The following is a 14,042-nucleotide window of genomic DNA, read 5'->3' as shown; positions in this document are numbered from 1 at the left end:
ATTTAAATACATGATAAAAATTTGTTTTAAGCAAACATTTTTCTTTCAGTTTTTTATGTTTCATTGCCACCGTTATTCACTACTCAAACTGTTGACATCGGTCTTGACTTAAGTGTTTCTAGGTGTGATTCAAAGCTCTAAATTCAGGGTCACATCAGAAAAAAAGAGCAAAATACTTGAATGATTTAGGGATTTCAAAATAATGTGTTGAGTTTCAGAACCATGTTACATAGTTTCAAGAGTCAAAAAACGTTCCTTGGCACAACACTGGCCTCAGTTGACAAAACTTTGAGGAGTCTAAAACTCAACAGCCAGTTTCAGACAGGAAACAGCTGTACCGGCACAGGAAATGGGGAGTATGGGTCCTGCTCCTGGGACCCAATTCACAATCTTGTGGCGTCAGGGGTGACCTGAACAAAAGAAACATTGGGTCATCTTCAGACTTCCAAACTCTTATCTTCTTGGTCTCCATTTACTGACTTCCCTCCCACTATAGCCGAGCTGTCCCACTGTCCACTTCAAAGCCTTTTAATGCCACGCGCCAGTCAAAGTCTAGTCTCATCCTTGTTGTTTTTTGTGTTTTTGTGTGTGTGTGTGTGTGTGTGTGTGTGCGCGCAGAGAGCAGTTTTGATGAGATCAGCTGCAGGAACAGCTGGCCTGCAAACACCATGAGTGCAGTGCCAAAAGGTATGGACAACAAAAACGAGAAGGATATGAAACTAATGATCATGACACATTTTTTCCATGCATGAGCAACTACTGGTTTTACATAGAAATTGACTTTTAGCCACAGCTGATAATCAAAAGTATTTTACATAAATTACTGTATTTTGGATTTGTAGGTCCTTCCATGGAGCACCAACACACCTCAAGAGTTACAGAGCCTGCTCCGAGAATTGTACAAGGTATGAAAGCCCCAAATATTTTCAAATTCATTAAACAGGGACCTTTAAAGCAGGTCAATCCCTACAATCTCACACAGTGCTGGAAACAATTTCTCAAAGCTTAGGAGCTTTATTTGAGATTCCAGTCAAGCTCCCAATGTTTCCAAAGACTGGTTCAAATATAGGAGATATGTAAACAAGACTAGGTGTACACAGCCATGCTACCTGCTCTGTGAGGCAGATGGGAATGTCATTAGGTTTTGGGGTATTTCATCATAAACCAAGTGATAATTATGGTTTTAAATGAAAAGTTAAGGGACCACCAAAGTTGTTACAATTCATCCAGCAAACACAAATGCCCATAGTGTTGCTAGAGGAAAAGTCAGGGGATTACCAAAGCCAGCGAGATTCATCCTCTGGGGAAAATGTCATGGACTGACAAACTGACATTGCCATCCCTAGAGCCATGCTGCTAGCATTTTGCTTTGACCATCAGTAGAGTGACAAAACAGCCCCGCCTAAGTCCAGTAGCAATTGCTAGAAGCAGGTGATTTTATGTTTTCCCACAACAATCAAATACATTTTAGGAGGTTCACAGTTGATATCTCTGAGACACATTAAATTATGATACATGTGATGTCAAACAACATGGACATATATTTTATCTAATCTTGAAGGCACTTAAAATTAAATGAATGGTGGATTTGCCAACATTAATAAAGTAAAATCTACAAGAAAATGTAAAAATGATTTTTCTTCTTCTTTACAGATCCATATCAGACATTAGGGCCCATTAGCAGTCGACTAGCCAACCCAGGTAAGAATCTAAACCGCCAGATAAACCACCAAGGATGACACAAATGAGGCCTTTACACTGTCTGCTTTGGCAACATGAGAGAAACGCACGCAAGGGCTGGAACACATGCACTTACTTCCAAAATGGGTTAAACATCAAGCAACACCTGTTGTGTCAGCAGAATTGCATCACGCTTACACGGAGACGAAATCTGGCTTCCCTCTCACCAAAATGACTGTTTGCCCTGCTGTTTCCTCACAGAAGGCCAAGCCCTCAGCTCATCCAAGAACCGAACAGGCAAACAAAGTCCATACAAGCTCCCTGACCCCAGCGCTCACAGGCCTGTGGGTAGGTTTCTGCCCCGATGTCTGTCACTTCCTCCAAGCCACACAGTGAAAAGGTCACATTTGGTAGAAAAAAATAAGCTCACGAGATGTTAGATATGCGTCGCCAAAATACAAGTAGGAAAGAAACCCGCCCACAATAGAACTCCTAAGTACTTTGTTAAGAGAAAAACTGAGCTGTCCAAGGTTCTGGAATAACTGAATACATCAAATGGAGTTAAAATCTTTGTTTTTGTTGCTTTACTCAAAACTATTTGCTATTTTGTAAAGGCTACCAGGTGCTCGTGGCTTGATATCTACATACAGACGATTAGAGCCTCCAAAATGTTCAAATATTACCAGTGAAAGAATAAAGATGCTTAGACACAAACATTTCACACAGCTACTACTGGTAATTGTGTAAATTCGGTCTTCTTTGTGTAACCAACCAACTTAAGTCAGTAACCAATTCCTCATGTCTCCAGGTTCAGGGCAGATCCAGCTGTGGCAGTTTCTGCTGGAGCTGCTGTCCGACAGCAACAATGCCAGCATCATCACCTGGGAGGGTACCAACGGCGAGTTCAAGATGACCGACCCGGACGAGGTGGCCAAGCGCTGGGGCGAGCGCAAGAGCAAGCCCAACATGAACTACGACAAGCTGAGCCGCGCTCTGCGCTACTACTACGACAAGAACATCATGACTAAGGTGCACGGCAAGCGCTATGCCTACAAGTTTGACTTCCAAGGCATCTCGCAGGCACACCAGAATCACGCAGCGGAAGGGGGGATTGTTAAGTACCAGACTGAGATGTCTTACGTCCAGACGTACCACAGCCACCAGCCCAAAATGAACTTCATGGGTGGCCATCCTGCACCTATGCCCGTCTCCCCCGGCAACTTTTTCAGCCCACAGTCGACGTACTGGAACTCACCAAACAGCCCCATCTATCCTGGGTCAGCCATGACCAGACATCCCGCCACCCACTCCCACCTGAGCTCGTACTACTGAGGACGATGCATTTCACAGCTGGGACAACGGGATAGAGAGGAACCCAAGCGTGTAAGAACACACATTCACTCCATCCAGGATGCACCCGAGCTGAACCCTGTCTGAGTTGAAGGTTATATGACGCTTCGGTCTGTTTTAATAAGGGCATTATGATGTCTCCTTTGTCACATTCCTTCTTATAAAAAAAAAAAAAATGGACAAAACGTGAGGGGTAAATTAACTGAGAGGAATGGAAAGGATTTGTATTGTACTCTTGCCAAGATTTTTTTATGAATATACTGATGACACTGTATTAAAACAGTTATTCAGATGTTATGAAAACCAAGTTTATTTTGTAAGTACCTTGTTTGATTTGTACCTGTTGTAAAGACCAAAGTCATAACCTTTGCTGTGTAAGTAGCATACTGGTTTTGAAACTGATTTTTATTTTTAGCATTTTCAAAACTGCAGTTATCACATATAATGACCTGACATTTGTAAAAGAAATTGTACAGAATGATGGTTATGTAGCAATATAACATTTACTCATGATGTAAACTAATAAATACTTGCATCTGAAAATTGTCTCCTGAGTTTTATCGTTTACAAATGATGTATGGGATACTTATAATATATACCGTTTGTTGAGTCTTTTTACTAACTGACAAAACGCTTTTCAAGTTTGCACTTTTTAGCTGAGAGTTAGGCGAGAAGATTGATACCACTGTCATATTGGTCAATATTAGATATAGCCAGCAGCGGGTTAGCTTGGCACAACTGAAAACAGCTCACTCTGTCCAAGTTAATAAGCTTATTTCCCCAAAATATTAAACCATTTCTTTTAAAAAGGTGCTCTAAGTGATGGGGGACGGACACACACACACACACACACACACACACACACACACACACACACGCCACCCTGCCCCACGAACCATAACAAACGGTTCCAGCCAATAACAGTCAAGAAGGAGCTGGTTGAGCCATCGCTGCAGCGTTAGCACATAGGCTACTTCCACAATGTGTATTCATGACTCAACCAGCTCCTTCTTGTCGGTTATTCGCTGGAACACTTATGGTTTGTGGTGCAGGTTGCCGCAGTTTGTTTTTGTTGATGTTTGTGGAGCCTGGGCTGTCTACAGACACTGCGTTTTTTTACAGTGTGTTCAGGGGGATAAGCAGCTATATGTATGGGACAAAAAAAAAGCCAAAAAAAAAAAAAAAAAAAAAAAAAAAAAGCGTCACATCACTTAGAGTACCTTTAAAGAGAGGATTGATATAGGCTCAATGACAACTAAAGGACAGTTTCTAGTTCCACAGTAAGTCCCAACAACCACTGTCTCAAATGTGTAAGAATACAGACATAACTTACAATAAAAAATATTTCCATTGACCACTAGATCACGAGTTTGTTAGGAGTCGTGTAATGAGCCACCCTGACTTGAAACTTATCGTACAAACGTCAGCTTTATTTGTCAAATTCAAAGAGGTCTTCAAATATTGTGCGAGGTTGTGTGACCACCTCCTCTTTCTCCTCCACCACCACAACGGCAAAGCCCTTCACCTGCTGCTCCTCTTCCATCTCAACCCATGGCACTGCTTCTCCTCCAAATAGCCACTCCAACTCCTTCCCCGTGTTCTTCACCTTACCCATCAGAGTCACTGCTATCACTTCAGGCTGTGAACTCGCCCTCCATTGAGTCACCTCTCTGGTCGTCTCTGGTTGTTGTGGTGCTGCTGTTGTTGTTGTTGTTGTTGTTGTGGTGGGGACTGTCCTCGTCGGGGCTGTAGTGGCTTTCACTTTAGGCTGTATTGTCCATGGCCTGCTGCTGGTTATTTTGGTCACTGAAAAAAAATGTTGAATATGTTCCAAAATTACTGCAGAAATAACTATTGAAAATAAAAAATAAAAATAAAAAAAGATGTAAAAACATTCCAACATACTTAATCTCACAGTAACTTCCTGTAATGGCAGTTATATTTACACTCACTGACATCTCTCCATTAGTGCATGTATAGGTTCTGAGCATGTGTGTAATTCAGACCTGTGTGTAATAAGAGTGAAAACATTGGAATTTCCCCTTGCGGGATTAATAAAGTATAAATTATTATTATTGATAGTTAACATTTTGTATAATGTTTAAACAAAAAAAAAAAAAAAAAAGTTAAAAAGGTGTTGTACATAAACAAGAAAAATAAAAAAAGGACAACCATAGAGCATAAGAGACATGGGATTGACTCAAAATAAACCATGGTGCCTGTGTTCATGGTAATGAAGGAACATGTCCCCCTGTGCAACAGTTACGTGTTCATTTTAACAAAAATGGAGCGCTTTGGTACAATAAGCTATGTCAGGCTTTGACTACACAGACAACACTTGTTAGTAGGATCAAGTCAGTGTTTTTAAATCTTTCCATTTGTGGAGTATATCATTTCTGCAGCCGTATCCTTCAATTGTGATAAGACATGTTTTATTATGGAAAACGAGGGAAGCAATGACTCACCTTTGGGTGCAGCAGAGATACAGTTGGAGTCGCAGCAGGTGCACACAGAGTCTAGTCCATACAGCTCAACCCATCTGAGAAAAACAGTTATAAACCCTTGTGTGTCAATTGTACAAAAAGTTTAAACTTTGTATTTGTAATATTTTCTTTAAAAAAATAAAATAAAAAATAACCGCTTTGTTTTTGTGTCATAGTTGCAGGACTTCGCTGCAGGTGTGGGGACATAACTGCCAACAGACATGGAGCAGTGCATGTAGAACTGCTATAGGAGATCAGATCACAAGATTTGCCATCAGTTAAATGTTTTAGTCTTTTAGCACGGTATTCAAACCAAAACCAGACAATTTGTAGCAAACAAAACAATTTTTGCTCCGATAACTGAAAACATTACACACCTGCTCCATCATTCCTGTGAACAAGAAGGCATCCACAGAGAATCTCACAGCATTGTTTTTGTACGGGATGAATCTGGAGCGACTGTAGTTGCTTTCAACCATACACCTTTGAGTGAGTGAGTGAGAGTGAGTGAGTGAGTGAGTGAGTGAGTGAGTGAGTGAGAGAGAGAGAGAGAGACTGACCATTAGCCTACATATGCTGTTTTTTGTTTTAAAAACGTATACATATTTTTTTTAAATAAAATCTGAGTGACAATAAATCTCACGGTTTTTAGTTTCTGTGAGAGTGAGGCATAGGGATCGACTGATACTGGTTTTTGCAAGGCCGATAGATACTGATTATTAGTAGTTAATGAAACCTATAACTGATATTTGGAACCGATATGCATATACAGTGAAAAGGACAATCTTTAAGGCAAAATTAAGATTTGGGAATATTACAAAATCCAACACAAAACTTTGTTTTAATGCTTTAAGCAATTATGTAATAAAATTTGAAACTTTCCACATAAACCACAGTAAAAGACAGTCAGATAGTGTTGTGGGCGGGACATTAAGTCAGACTCAGTGGTGAGTGTAGCCGAAGCAGATGGACCAACACAAAGCTGTAGCAGAGCCAAAGTGGCGCACTTCATAATTAACTATCGGTTATCAGGCAGATAAAAAGCCAATACAAATAATCTGCAAACTGCCAAAAAACAGTCCCTAGTGAGGTGATCATTACCCAAAGTTTTTCACGACTGCAAACTGAGGCATGGAGGTGTGGGACTTCTCAGGAGTCACGTAACACAAGTGAACATACAATCTTTCGTCTTGGGACATGGACGGAGCATTGGCCTCAAAGTACATGGGGTTCCCGAGCATGTACTGATCTGACGGAGAAAGACTTTCCCACTGAGCTGAAAGACAGAAGGAAAGACCGGCAACAAGAACAACTTCCACATTCATCATCATGCAGTTTCAAGAAATCCAAGTTTCCTAAATTCAAATACAAGAACTAAGTGAGATTACTGTAAATGGGGTGTGTTTGATTGAATTCAAAAGGCAGAGAGGCTTGGGTTTTACTGGTTGGGGCCATTAAAGGGCTAAGGCCAACACTCCATGTTCCAAAAGTTCTAAATTAAGCTGCTTACACACTGACCAGACGGCCGACCCGTTGACAGAAAAGCCAGTCGAAATGATCAGTCTCCTTGTGTTGGTCCAAAAAGTGCTACAGAACACACCAAAGAGACGAGACGCAATACATCTCTACAACAGCAGGCGGCGCTAATCTGTATGGTTGCCCAAGAAATGAAAACCGGCAGCTGATTGGACGAACGCATCACATGGGTTCGTTTTCTCCAGAAATTCAAGCCAGACTGTCATGGCGGCCGTTCAGAATACGATCTCATATTCTACTAAAATAGTTCACTGAAACAGGTTTCTGAAAACATTTTAAGCGAGAAATAGGCCGTGCAGTTGCTGAATCGGTCTTCATTTTTGCTCAACAAAAGGTCAGTTTCAAAGATTTGTCAGATTTTGAGAGACTCTAGTCACCTCATTTTGCTCCCCATTTCCAGGTGAGTCCCGACTGCCCTGCCGCCGACTGAACTTGTTAGGTCGGCGAATATTAACGCCGACAACCCCCCAGACTGACAACGGCACGGGACACACTGAATAGATTTGAGTCACTGACCTTGCCAGACTGTCCAACAGACGATTTTCGGCCCTGTGAGTCCACACCATTAGAGCTGGGCAATATATCGATATCGTGATATGAGATTAGATATCGTCTTAGATTTTGGTTATGGTAATATGGCATATGTTGTCTTTTCCTGGTTTTAAAAGATCTGCATTACAGTAAAGTGATGTCATTTTCTGAACTTAACCGACTGGGACTGTAAATGTTCTATTATTTGCCTTTACGCACTTAGTCATTATATCCACATTACCGATGATTATTTATCAAAAATCTCATTGTGTAAATATTTTGTGAAAGCACCAATAGTCAACACTACAATATCGTTGCGGTATAGATAGAGGTATTTGGTCAAAAATATCGTTATATTTGGTTCTCCATATCGCCCAGCCCTATTCTAAATGCATTCTTCAATCTAACTGCAATGCTTTTCAAGACATTTGAGAGCCCATAGAAATCTGTTGGTAAGATAAGTTTTCTAGGTCTTACCATTTTGTGGAGTCAGAGAAAATCTAGCTCTGTTCTTCATTGGTATGAAGATCTTGCGCATCTGTATCTTTGGTGTGTAGCCAATTTTGGAGGAGTATTGGTACCTAAACAGTAGAAGACTAATTAGTGTGCATTGAAAGAACTTGGTGCAGAATGTTTTTTGGTCTGGATCCAGTCTTACCTGTTATAAGAACATGCAACACGCAGGGTGAAAGGCACAGCTCGCCTGATTGGTCCTTGGAGCCTTGGTGGGTCATAATGTAGTGTGTTTGAAAAGACCAGCTGATTATTAATTATCTGCAAGGAAAGAAATCAGCTAAATTATCGATATTTCTTTAAAACTAAGAGTCTACAGCTAGTGGCTCTGTAAAGCCATACATAGGCACAGCGGTGTTTTGAGCTAAATACTATAATCAGTTTGCTAACATACTGGCAATGACAATGCTGACATGCAGATGTTTAGCATGTACAGTATAGGTTTACTATGTTCATCAAGTTTAGAGTGATAGCATTCTGACATTTGCTCATTGGATAAGTACAGCTGAGGCTGACACTATATTTGGGGTTATTAAGTTACACTATTGACAAAATAAAATGTTGGCCTGATAACTTCTAAGTGAAAATTTAAGGGTTTACCAAAGTCATTTCTGTCAAAACCAAAATGACAATCCAATTGTTGTTAAGACTAGGACTGCATCTAATTATTAACAACAAAAATCTAATTATTGTCTTAATTACGCTTCTGTCTATTTTCTTGATGCTAAACTGTTGGTCTATAGATAAAACATAAAAAAGTGAAAAAAAGATCATGCAACTCAAGGTGAAATCATCATCGATTTGCGTGACTGTCAAAATGCTGATTAATTTTCTGACAATGCATTGGACTAATCATTGCAGCTAGTTGAGAGATTTCACACAAAAGTGAAAAATCAGTAGGATTCATCCCCTGAATGCATCTTTAAAAAATAAATAAAAAGATGCCAATATATGTTGGATGTTTAGGATAAGTGAAAACGTTGACCTGCTGGTGGTGGTGCTAGAGGAAAAAACCAAAGTGGTGGACCGACCAACAGATTGCAACCAGAGCCACAGCATGGCTAAAAACGGTAAATATCAAACTTAAGGCCTATTGTTAAATCTCACCGTGCGTCTGGTTCCACACATGCCAATGTCATATTCAAAATAAAGGTAATCCCTCGTGGAATTACTGGCTTGGCATGTCCCCAGTTTGAGTTGAGAGTCTGGTTCACCGGCGCCCATAATGCTCCTCTGCACCTGCACGAGCATCTTGTTAAACTTGCACATAGTCCTCACGGAAACACTCGAAACGCTGGGCGGACTGGTGCTAGGCCAAACCGGGAACAGGATCTCCCGGACGGGCTCGGGTAAAGGCTCCAGTCCTGTGCCTTTGGATGGAGAGATATGCTCCTTCTCCACCAGCGGCAACCTGGAGTCCACAAACGCGGGGAGGTGCAGGTATGGCGGCGGCAGAGTCGGCGTTTCTCTCCGGGAACCTTTTCTCATCACCTGGGTCGTTTGATTTAAAGCCTCAAACAGCGGCAGCATAAACAATAGGGACAGGTAAATCTTAACCGGATGTTTCATGTTTTATTTTAAAGTTTAGAAAAACAACCTTAACTTCAGAGTATTTCACCGATGATGATCCAAATCAACAGCACCTGGTGGCGGAAGAGAAAGCAAAACGGAAAAAAATGGCGCCACTCGCTCGTTGTTTAAAAAAACAACAACAACTTGATGGAAGAAGTTGCACGTCCTGTTTCTAGTCATATTTACCTACCTCAATTAGTGTTATAAGTGAAAAAACAAGTTGGTTGATTTTTATGTCATTGTATAGACCCGGTTTAACCCATTTCATGTCATAAGTGGAAATAGGGAGCCAATTTCCGGTGAGCTCAACGGGACATTCAAACGGAACACACTATAATTAATGTTATTAGTAACACCTGTGGTCAAAATACCGGCTGTGAAAAAAAAGGTAAATGATATAAATAAAACTATTTTATATAAAAAATGAATTGTCTTAAATCTGATTTAGGTATCCGCCTGTACAAAAAATATGCTTAGCCTACTTTAAAAAGTTTGTAGTTTCTAGTTAGGCATAGGCTATTATTTTTTCTGGTTTGTTGTATATGGCTTTTGACTAAAACATAACAATACAAAACAAATGTACAAAACGTGATTTTATCTGATCAAATGACTGAGTTGTGGTTGTGATGGAAAATTAACCCAAAAAAAAAACGACTACATTTTGCATTACACGTTTGCAGTAGCCTACTCATTGTGTTCATGTTAATATCAATCTACACATTTGTGAATATTTTTTCTGTGACTTCACATTTGGAATACAGGTGTGTGAACATTTTTTACAAGTGCAAATTTTTACATAGAAGTTCAGATTTTTTGTTCTGTAAGTTCTCACATCATATTCTACAAGGTCTCACATTTTGCACCATATTTACCTTCATTAATATTTCTCATACAATTCTGTCAACACACAAATAAAATTACTAATAATAAACAGCATAATGTTACAACGTTTTGTAGGCTACACAACCTGTGTGATGATAAGAAAAATGTAAATGTAATCTTGAAAAGTAAAGTAAAAGTTATCTGCAATATAAGTTCTGTTGTTCCTATACAGTGGGTGCACAATTAATTCAAGATTTATAGTTAACAATATTTCTCAAATTTCTTTCCCTCCTTCGCTTGTAGTTCATATGTACATCCTTTATAGGCCAGGCCAGGTTGGACGTGGAGGGCCTCCTCACTCCAAGCAAAGCTTCCACGGCCATGTACAGGATCTCAGTGATATACATTATCCACCAAACTTTGATTTGATAATTTTTGTTAAAATTGCTGAAATGTTGCTGTAATGCTGTTTCCTTACACTGAATTCTGCTACGACTTCCACTGCCTACTCTGTATGTGCACTAGGGGTGCAAGATGTATCGACTGAATATCGTCATCGCAATATATCGACAGTATATAAATATATATATTCTATAATATATTATTTTGTGGAGCGGTGCGTCCCGTCCGTTGGCTGTGTGGCTTAGTTGTGTTTGATTTAGAGGCGGCTCGAAACACTATAATGATAATGTTTCACTGGCCGGCTACCGTGCCACTTGCACATGTTAGTGCACGTCAGCAAAGGGGTCCACTACGTGACAAACCCTATAGAGCGTACCACGTGTTTGCATATTTCGACAGAGTGACAGTGTAAGTGAAGAAAATGATAGAGACAACAAAACGAAACAAATCAGAGAAGCAAAAGAAAAGTTGTGTCCTGTTCTCTTTATATACTGTACAACCAGTGAAACATGTCCTATTCTGTAGACATGGTCCTTATTTATTTATTTATTCATGTTGTACTAGTCCAATACGACCATCAGTTGAAATAAACCTTGTTTGTTATGAATCTATTTTGATGCATTGCCCTGTAACTTTTGTAATTTTACATACTGTATGTTTAAACATATCGAAATTAATATCTATCCACTCCAAAAATAGCTCTGCAACCTGAAAGGCATGTCTAAGATGTTAGCAATAATTAGGCAAACCTATTGTTTTTCCATCTCACAGACATGGGTAAGCAAACCTTAGTTTAGCACAGATTAGTGCACAGTTACTTAAAGGAAGTGGAGTACAATGTCATTTCATTTTAGAGGGCAGAAAAGGCATATTTGCTTCATATGTGTTAAACAAGTTCTCTTCCACGTTTATTTAAAAGTATCGATTCACCAAACGGAGTATGAAATAAGAAGCGTGACTATTGGGCCAGTCCAGTAGGGGGTAGCAGGTGTCACAGCTCCATTGCACAGGTGTGTGTTGCAGCATTCATTGGTGAAGGTGAAGTTGAGTCCCATGGTGTGTTTTTCACCCGTGACCCCACATAGGGAGGGCAGGATGCAGCTCTTCTCATACAACACCACACGGAAGTCTCCTAAAAAAAATCATGAGTTCATTAGACACGTCAGTTTGGGAGAGACTCACGGACACACACTCGGAATAAACCACACTGACACATCTCCCTCTGTGCTGCCTTTTTCAGTTCTTCTTCTCGGTTTTGATTCATTTACATTTTGTTCAGTGACTTGAGGCACCCTCTTCTCACCTTTCTTGCCCACAGCTCTGCTGGACAGACAGACCTGCCCGGGTGGACACTTGAGAGGGAATCTGATGCAGTCCAGAGGTGAGATGGTGGGGAATACACAGGTGTAACAAAAGAGGGGAACTGGAAGGACAGACATGTTCGTTAAAACCCCCAAAAAATCTGAAGAGCATTTAGTTGTGCAGAGGAGCTGGAGTGATATCATGATTATGTTCCAAAACATGATGAAAAGGACAGAAGCTGTACCATCCATTGCTTTGAATGTAATCCTCATACACATGAGCTAAAAAATTGCTGCTGTGATTGGATATTGTTACTATGGAAATAAATAAATTAACATATACTGTATATAATGACATGTATGTAACAGAGGCATTATTGTTGATATAAAATGTATATAAACTTAAGCTGTAACAGTTGATTAATTGGCTTAAACTATTTTGATAATCAATTTCAAATAATCAATTGCTTGCGTAATGTTTTAAAGGTAGGTAAAGGTACCTTATTGTCACATACATGTAGCAAAATTCATTCTCTGCACTTTAACCCATATCCCTGAAGGGAGCAGTGGGCAGCCACTTACAGCGCCTGGGGACCAACTCCAGATCTGAGCCTGTGCCTTGATCAAGGGCACTGACTGGAGAACCAAATCTTCATGTGGTTACACTTTACTTGAAGGTATCTACATAAGAGTGACATGACACTGTCATGAACGTGTCATAAACATAAACGAGTCATGTCAAGTCAAACGTTTATAACATAACGCTTCTTTTAGTAAGTGTCATTCGGTTTTTGGCATGACAAGTTATGGTTAGGGTTATGGTTCATATGTGTGTGTATGTGCTCATGACAGTGTCATGTCACTCTTATGTAGACACCTTCAAGTAAAGTGTTGCCCTACATGTTTTTGTTGTTGGAGGAAACCCACGCGGACCTGTGGAGAACATGCACACCCGGAACCTCCTTGCTGCTAAGCCAACATACCAAACATTTGCTGGTTTCAGCTTCTCAAATGTGACGATTTGCTGGTTTTCCTTTTCCTTGTCTTATATTATAGTGAGTTCAATGTCTATGGCTTTCTGTCTGTTAGTCGGAAAAAACAAGACGTTTGAAGACGTCTCCTTTGGCTATGGGAAACTGTAATGTGCAATTTTCATTATTTTTTTTTTCTTCAATGTTTTATAGAACACACTGTTAATCAGGAAAATAATTGACAGATTAATCAATAAAGTATATAATCGTAAACTATTTCTTTTGGCAATAGCATGCATGTTTTGTGCAAGCATGCATGTTTTGTGCATTCATACACACAAGCAAACACATAAACACAGACACTTGTGTGATGTTCACTTACCCACAGCTGGAAGTAAACAAAGGAGAAGCAGAAAGCAAACCAGCTTCGACATTACTGACTCTTTCTGTCTTACAGGGAGAAAATATGCTTGCAACTTGATTCTTCAGCTCTCTGTCTTTTTCTTGTTATTTTCTTGAACAAACCAGCTATCTTGATCTTTAAACACAAGAAACCGGTTGGAGTCTCCGTCTTTATGACTTAAAGTCAGTTTCCGATCAGCTTTATCCAGGCTTTTTCTGCTTCCTCAGTCGGCCCAGCTGCAGAGATCTGAACGTAAATCTCTTCTGGTTTCTCTTGATATTGTGTTCGTTAACTCCAAGCATCTCCACCCCAATACTTATGATTCAATTAGGCTGTTAGCTTCCCAGTGGTAGCCATGACTTTGCAGCGCCGCCCGGGTTCACTCTCAGGCAGCGAATAGCCCCATTCAGATTTAAGACCGTCAATAGGGCTTTGTGAAGAAACTACCCTCTAGTTTAGGAAAAAGCCTATAAGATTT

The 14,042-nt window shown here is 40.1% G+C and overlaps 3 protein-coding genes across 6 annotated transcripts in view; 1 reads left to right on the top strand and 2 right to left on the bottom strand.

Moving 5' to 3' along the window:
- Positions 1–3,573, top strand: part of fli1rs (Fli-1 proto-oncogene, ETS transcription factor-related sequence) — a 20,604-nt gene extending 17,031 nt beyond the window's left edge. For 2 of the 3 annotated variants that reach the window (XM_028580398.1, XM_028580399.1), the window contains exons 6-10: positions 619–687; positions 843–905; positions 1,654–1,701; positions 1,942–2,028; positions 2,489–3,573. In XM_028580398.1, coding sequence (XP_028436199.1) covers positions 619–687; positions 843–905; positions 1,654–1,701; positions 1,942–2,028; positions 2,489–3,012 — 791 coding nt within the window. In that variant the 3' untranslated portion in view covers positions 3,013–3,573. The remainder of the gene's footprint in view (positions 1–618; positions 688–842; positions 906–1,653; positions 1,702–1,941; positions 2,029–2,488) is intronic. The other variant, XM_028580400.1, reaches the window with a different exon arrangement.
- Positions 3,574–4,439: 866 nt separating this feature from the next.
- Positions 4,440–9,994, bottom strand: zp3d.2 (zona pellucida glycoprotein 3d tandem duplicate 2). Of its 2 annotated transcripts, none has more exons than XM_028580282.1 (9): positions 9,856–9,994; positions 9,201–9,736; positions 8,239–8,354; positions 8,058–8,161; positions 6,615–6,789; positions 5,891–5,996; positions 5,669–5,754; positions 5,496–5,569; positions 4,440–4,836 (listed from the first exon to the last, which is right to left on the bottom strand). In XM_028580282.1, the coding sequence occupies exons 2-9, from the start codon at positions 9,660–9,662 to the stop codon at positions 4,460–4,462; spliced, it is 1,500 nt and encodes a 499-aa protein (XP_028436083.1). In that variant the 5' UTR covers positions 9,663–9,736; positions 9,856–9,994; the 3' UTR covers positions 4,440–4,459. The 2 variants fall into 2 exon arrangements, with proteins under 2 accessions (XP_028436083.1, XP_028436082.1); XM_028580281.1 differs by having other exon boundaries at positions 5,669–5,757; positions 9,856–9,992.
- Positions 9,995–11,497: 1,503 nt separating this feature from the next.
- Positions 11,498–14,010, bottom strand: lypc (ly6 domain containing, pigment cell). Its single transcript, XM_028580284.1, has 3 exons — positions 13,544–14,010; positions 12,193–12,312; positions 11,498–12,021 (listed from the first exon to the last, which is right to left on the bottom strand). The coding sequence occupies exons 1-3, from the start codon at positions 13,593–13,595 to the stop codon at positions 11,816–11,818; spliced, it is 378 nt and encodes a 125-aa protein (XP_028436085.1). The 5' UTR covers positions 13,596–14,010; the 3' UTR covers positions 11,498–11,815.
- Positions 14,011–14,042: the final 32 nt, after the last annotated feature.

This window comes from Perca flavescens, chromosome 6, assembly GCF_004354835.1.
Source record: "Perca flavescens isolate YP-PL-M2 chromosome 6, PFLA_1.0, whole genome shotgun sequence".
NCBI classification, from domain to species: domain Eukaryota; kingdom Metazoa; phylum Chordata; class Actinopteri; order Perciformes; family Percidae; genus Perca; species Perca flavescens.
Note: the sequence above shows the minus strand (reverse complement) of the source record. Positions and strands in the feature narration are given on the sequence as shown.

Bases quoted from the DNA above. Each gene is read 5' to 3' on its own strand.
- zp3d.2 (XM_028580281.1), bottom strand. From the start codon at position 9,662: ATGAAACATCCGGTTAAGATTTACCTGTCCCTATTGTTTATGCTGCCG. The intron at 5,997-6,614 runs GTAATGATCACC...ACTCACTCAAAG, and splicing joins GCAGTCGTGAAAAACTTTGG to GTGTATGGTTGAAAGCAACT. The intron at 5,758-5,890 runs GTGTGTAATGTT...GATCTCCTATAG, and splicing joins TCACAGGAATGATGGAGCAG to CAGTTCTACATGCACTGCTC.
- lypc (XM_028580284.1), bottom strand. From the start codon at position 13,595: ATGTCGAAGCTGGTTTGCTTTCTGCTTCTCCTTTGTTTACTTCCAGCT. The intron at 12,313-13,543 runs GTAAGTGAACAT...CTGTCCTTCCAG, and splicing joins TTGTTTACTTCCAGCTGTGG to TTCCCCTCTTTTGTTACACC. The intron at 12,022-12,192 runs GTGAGAAGAGGG...GATTTTTTTTAG, and splicing joins CAGAGCTGTGGGCAAGAAAG to GAGACTTCCGTGTGGTGTTG.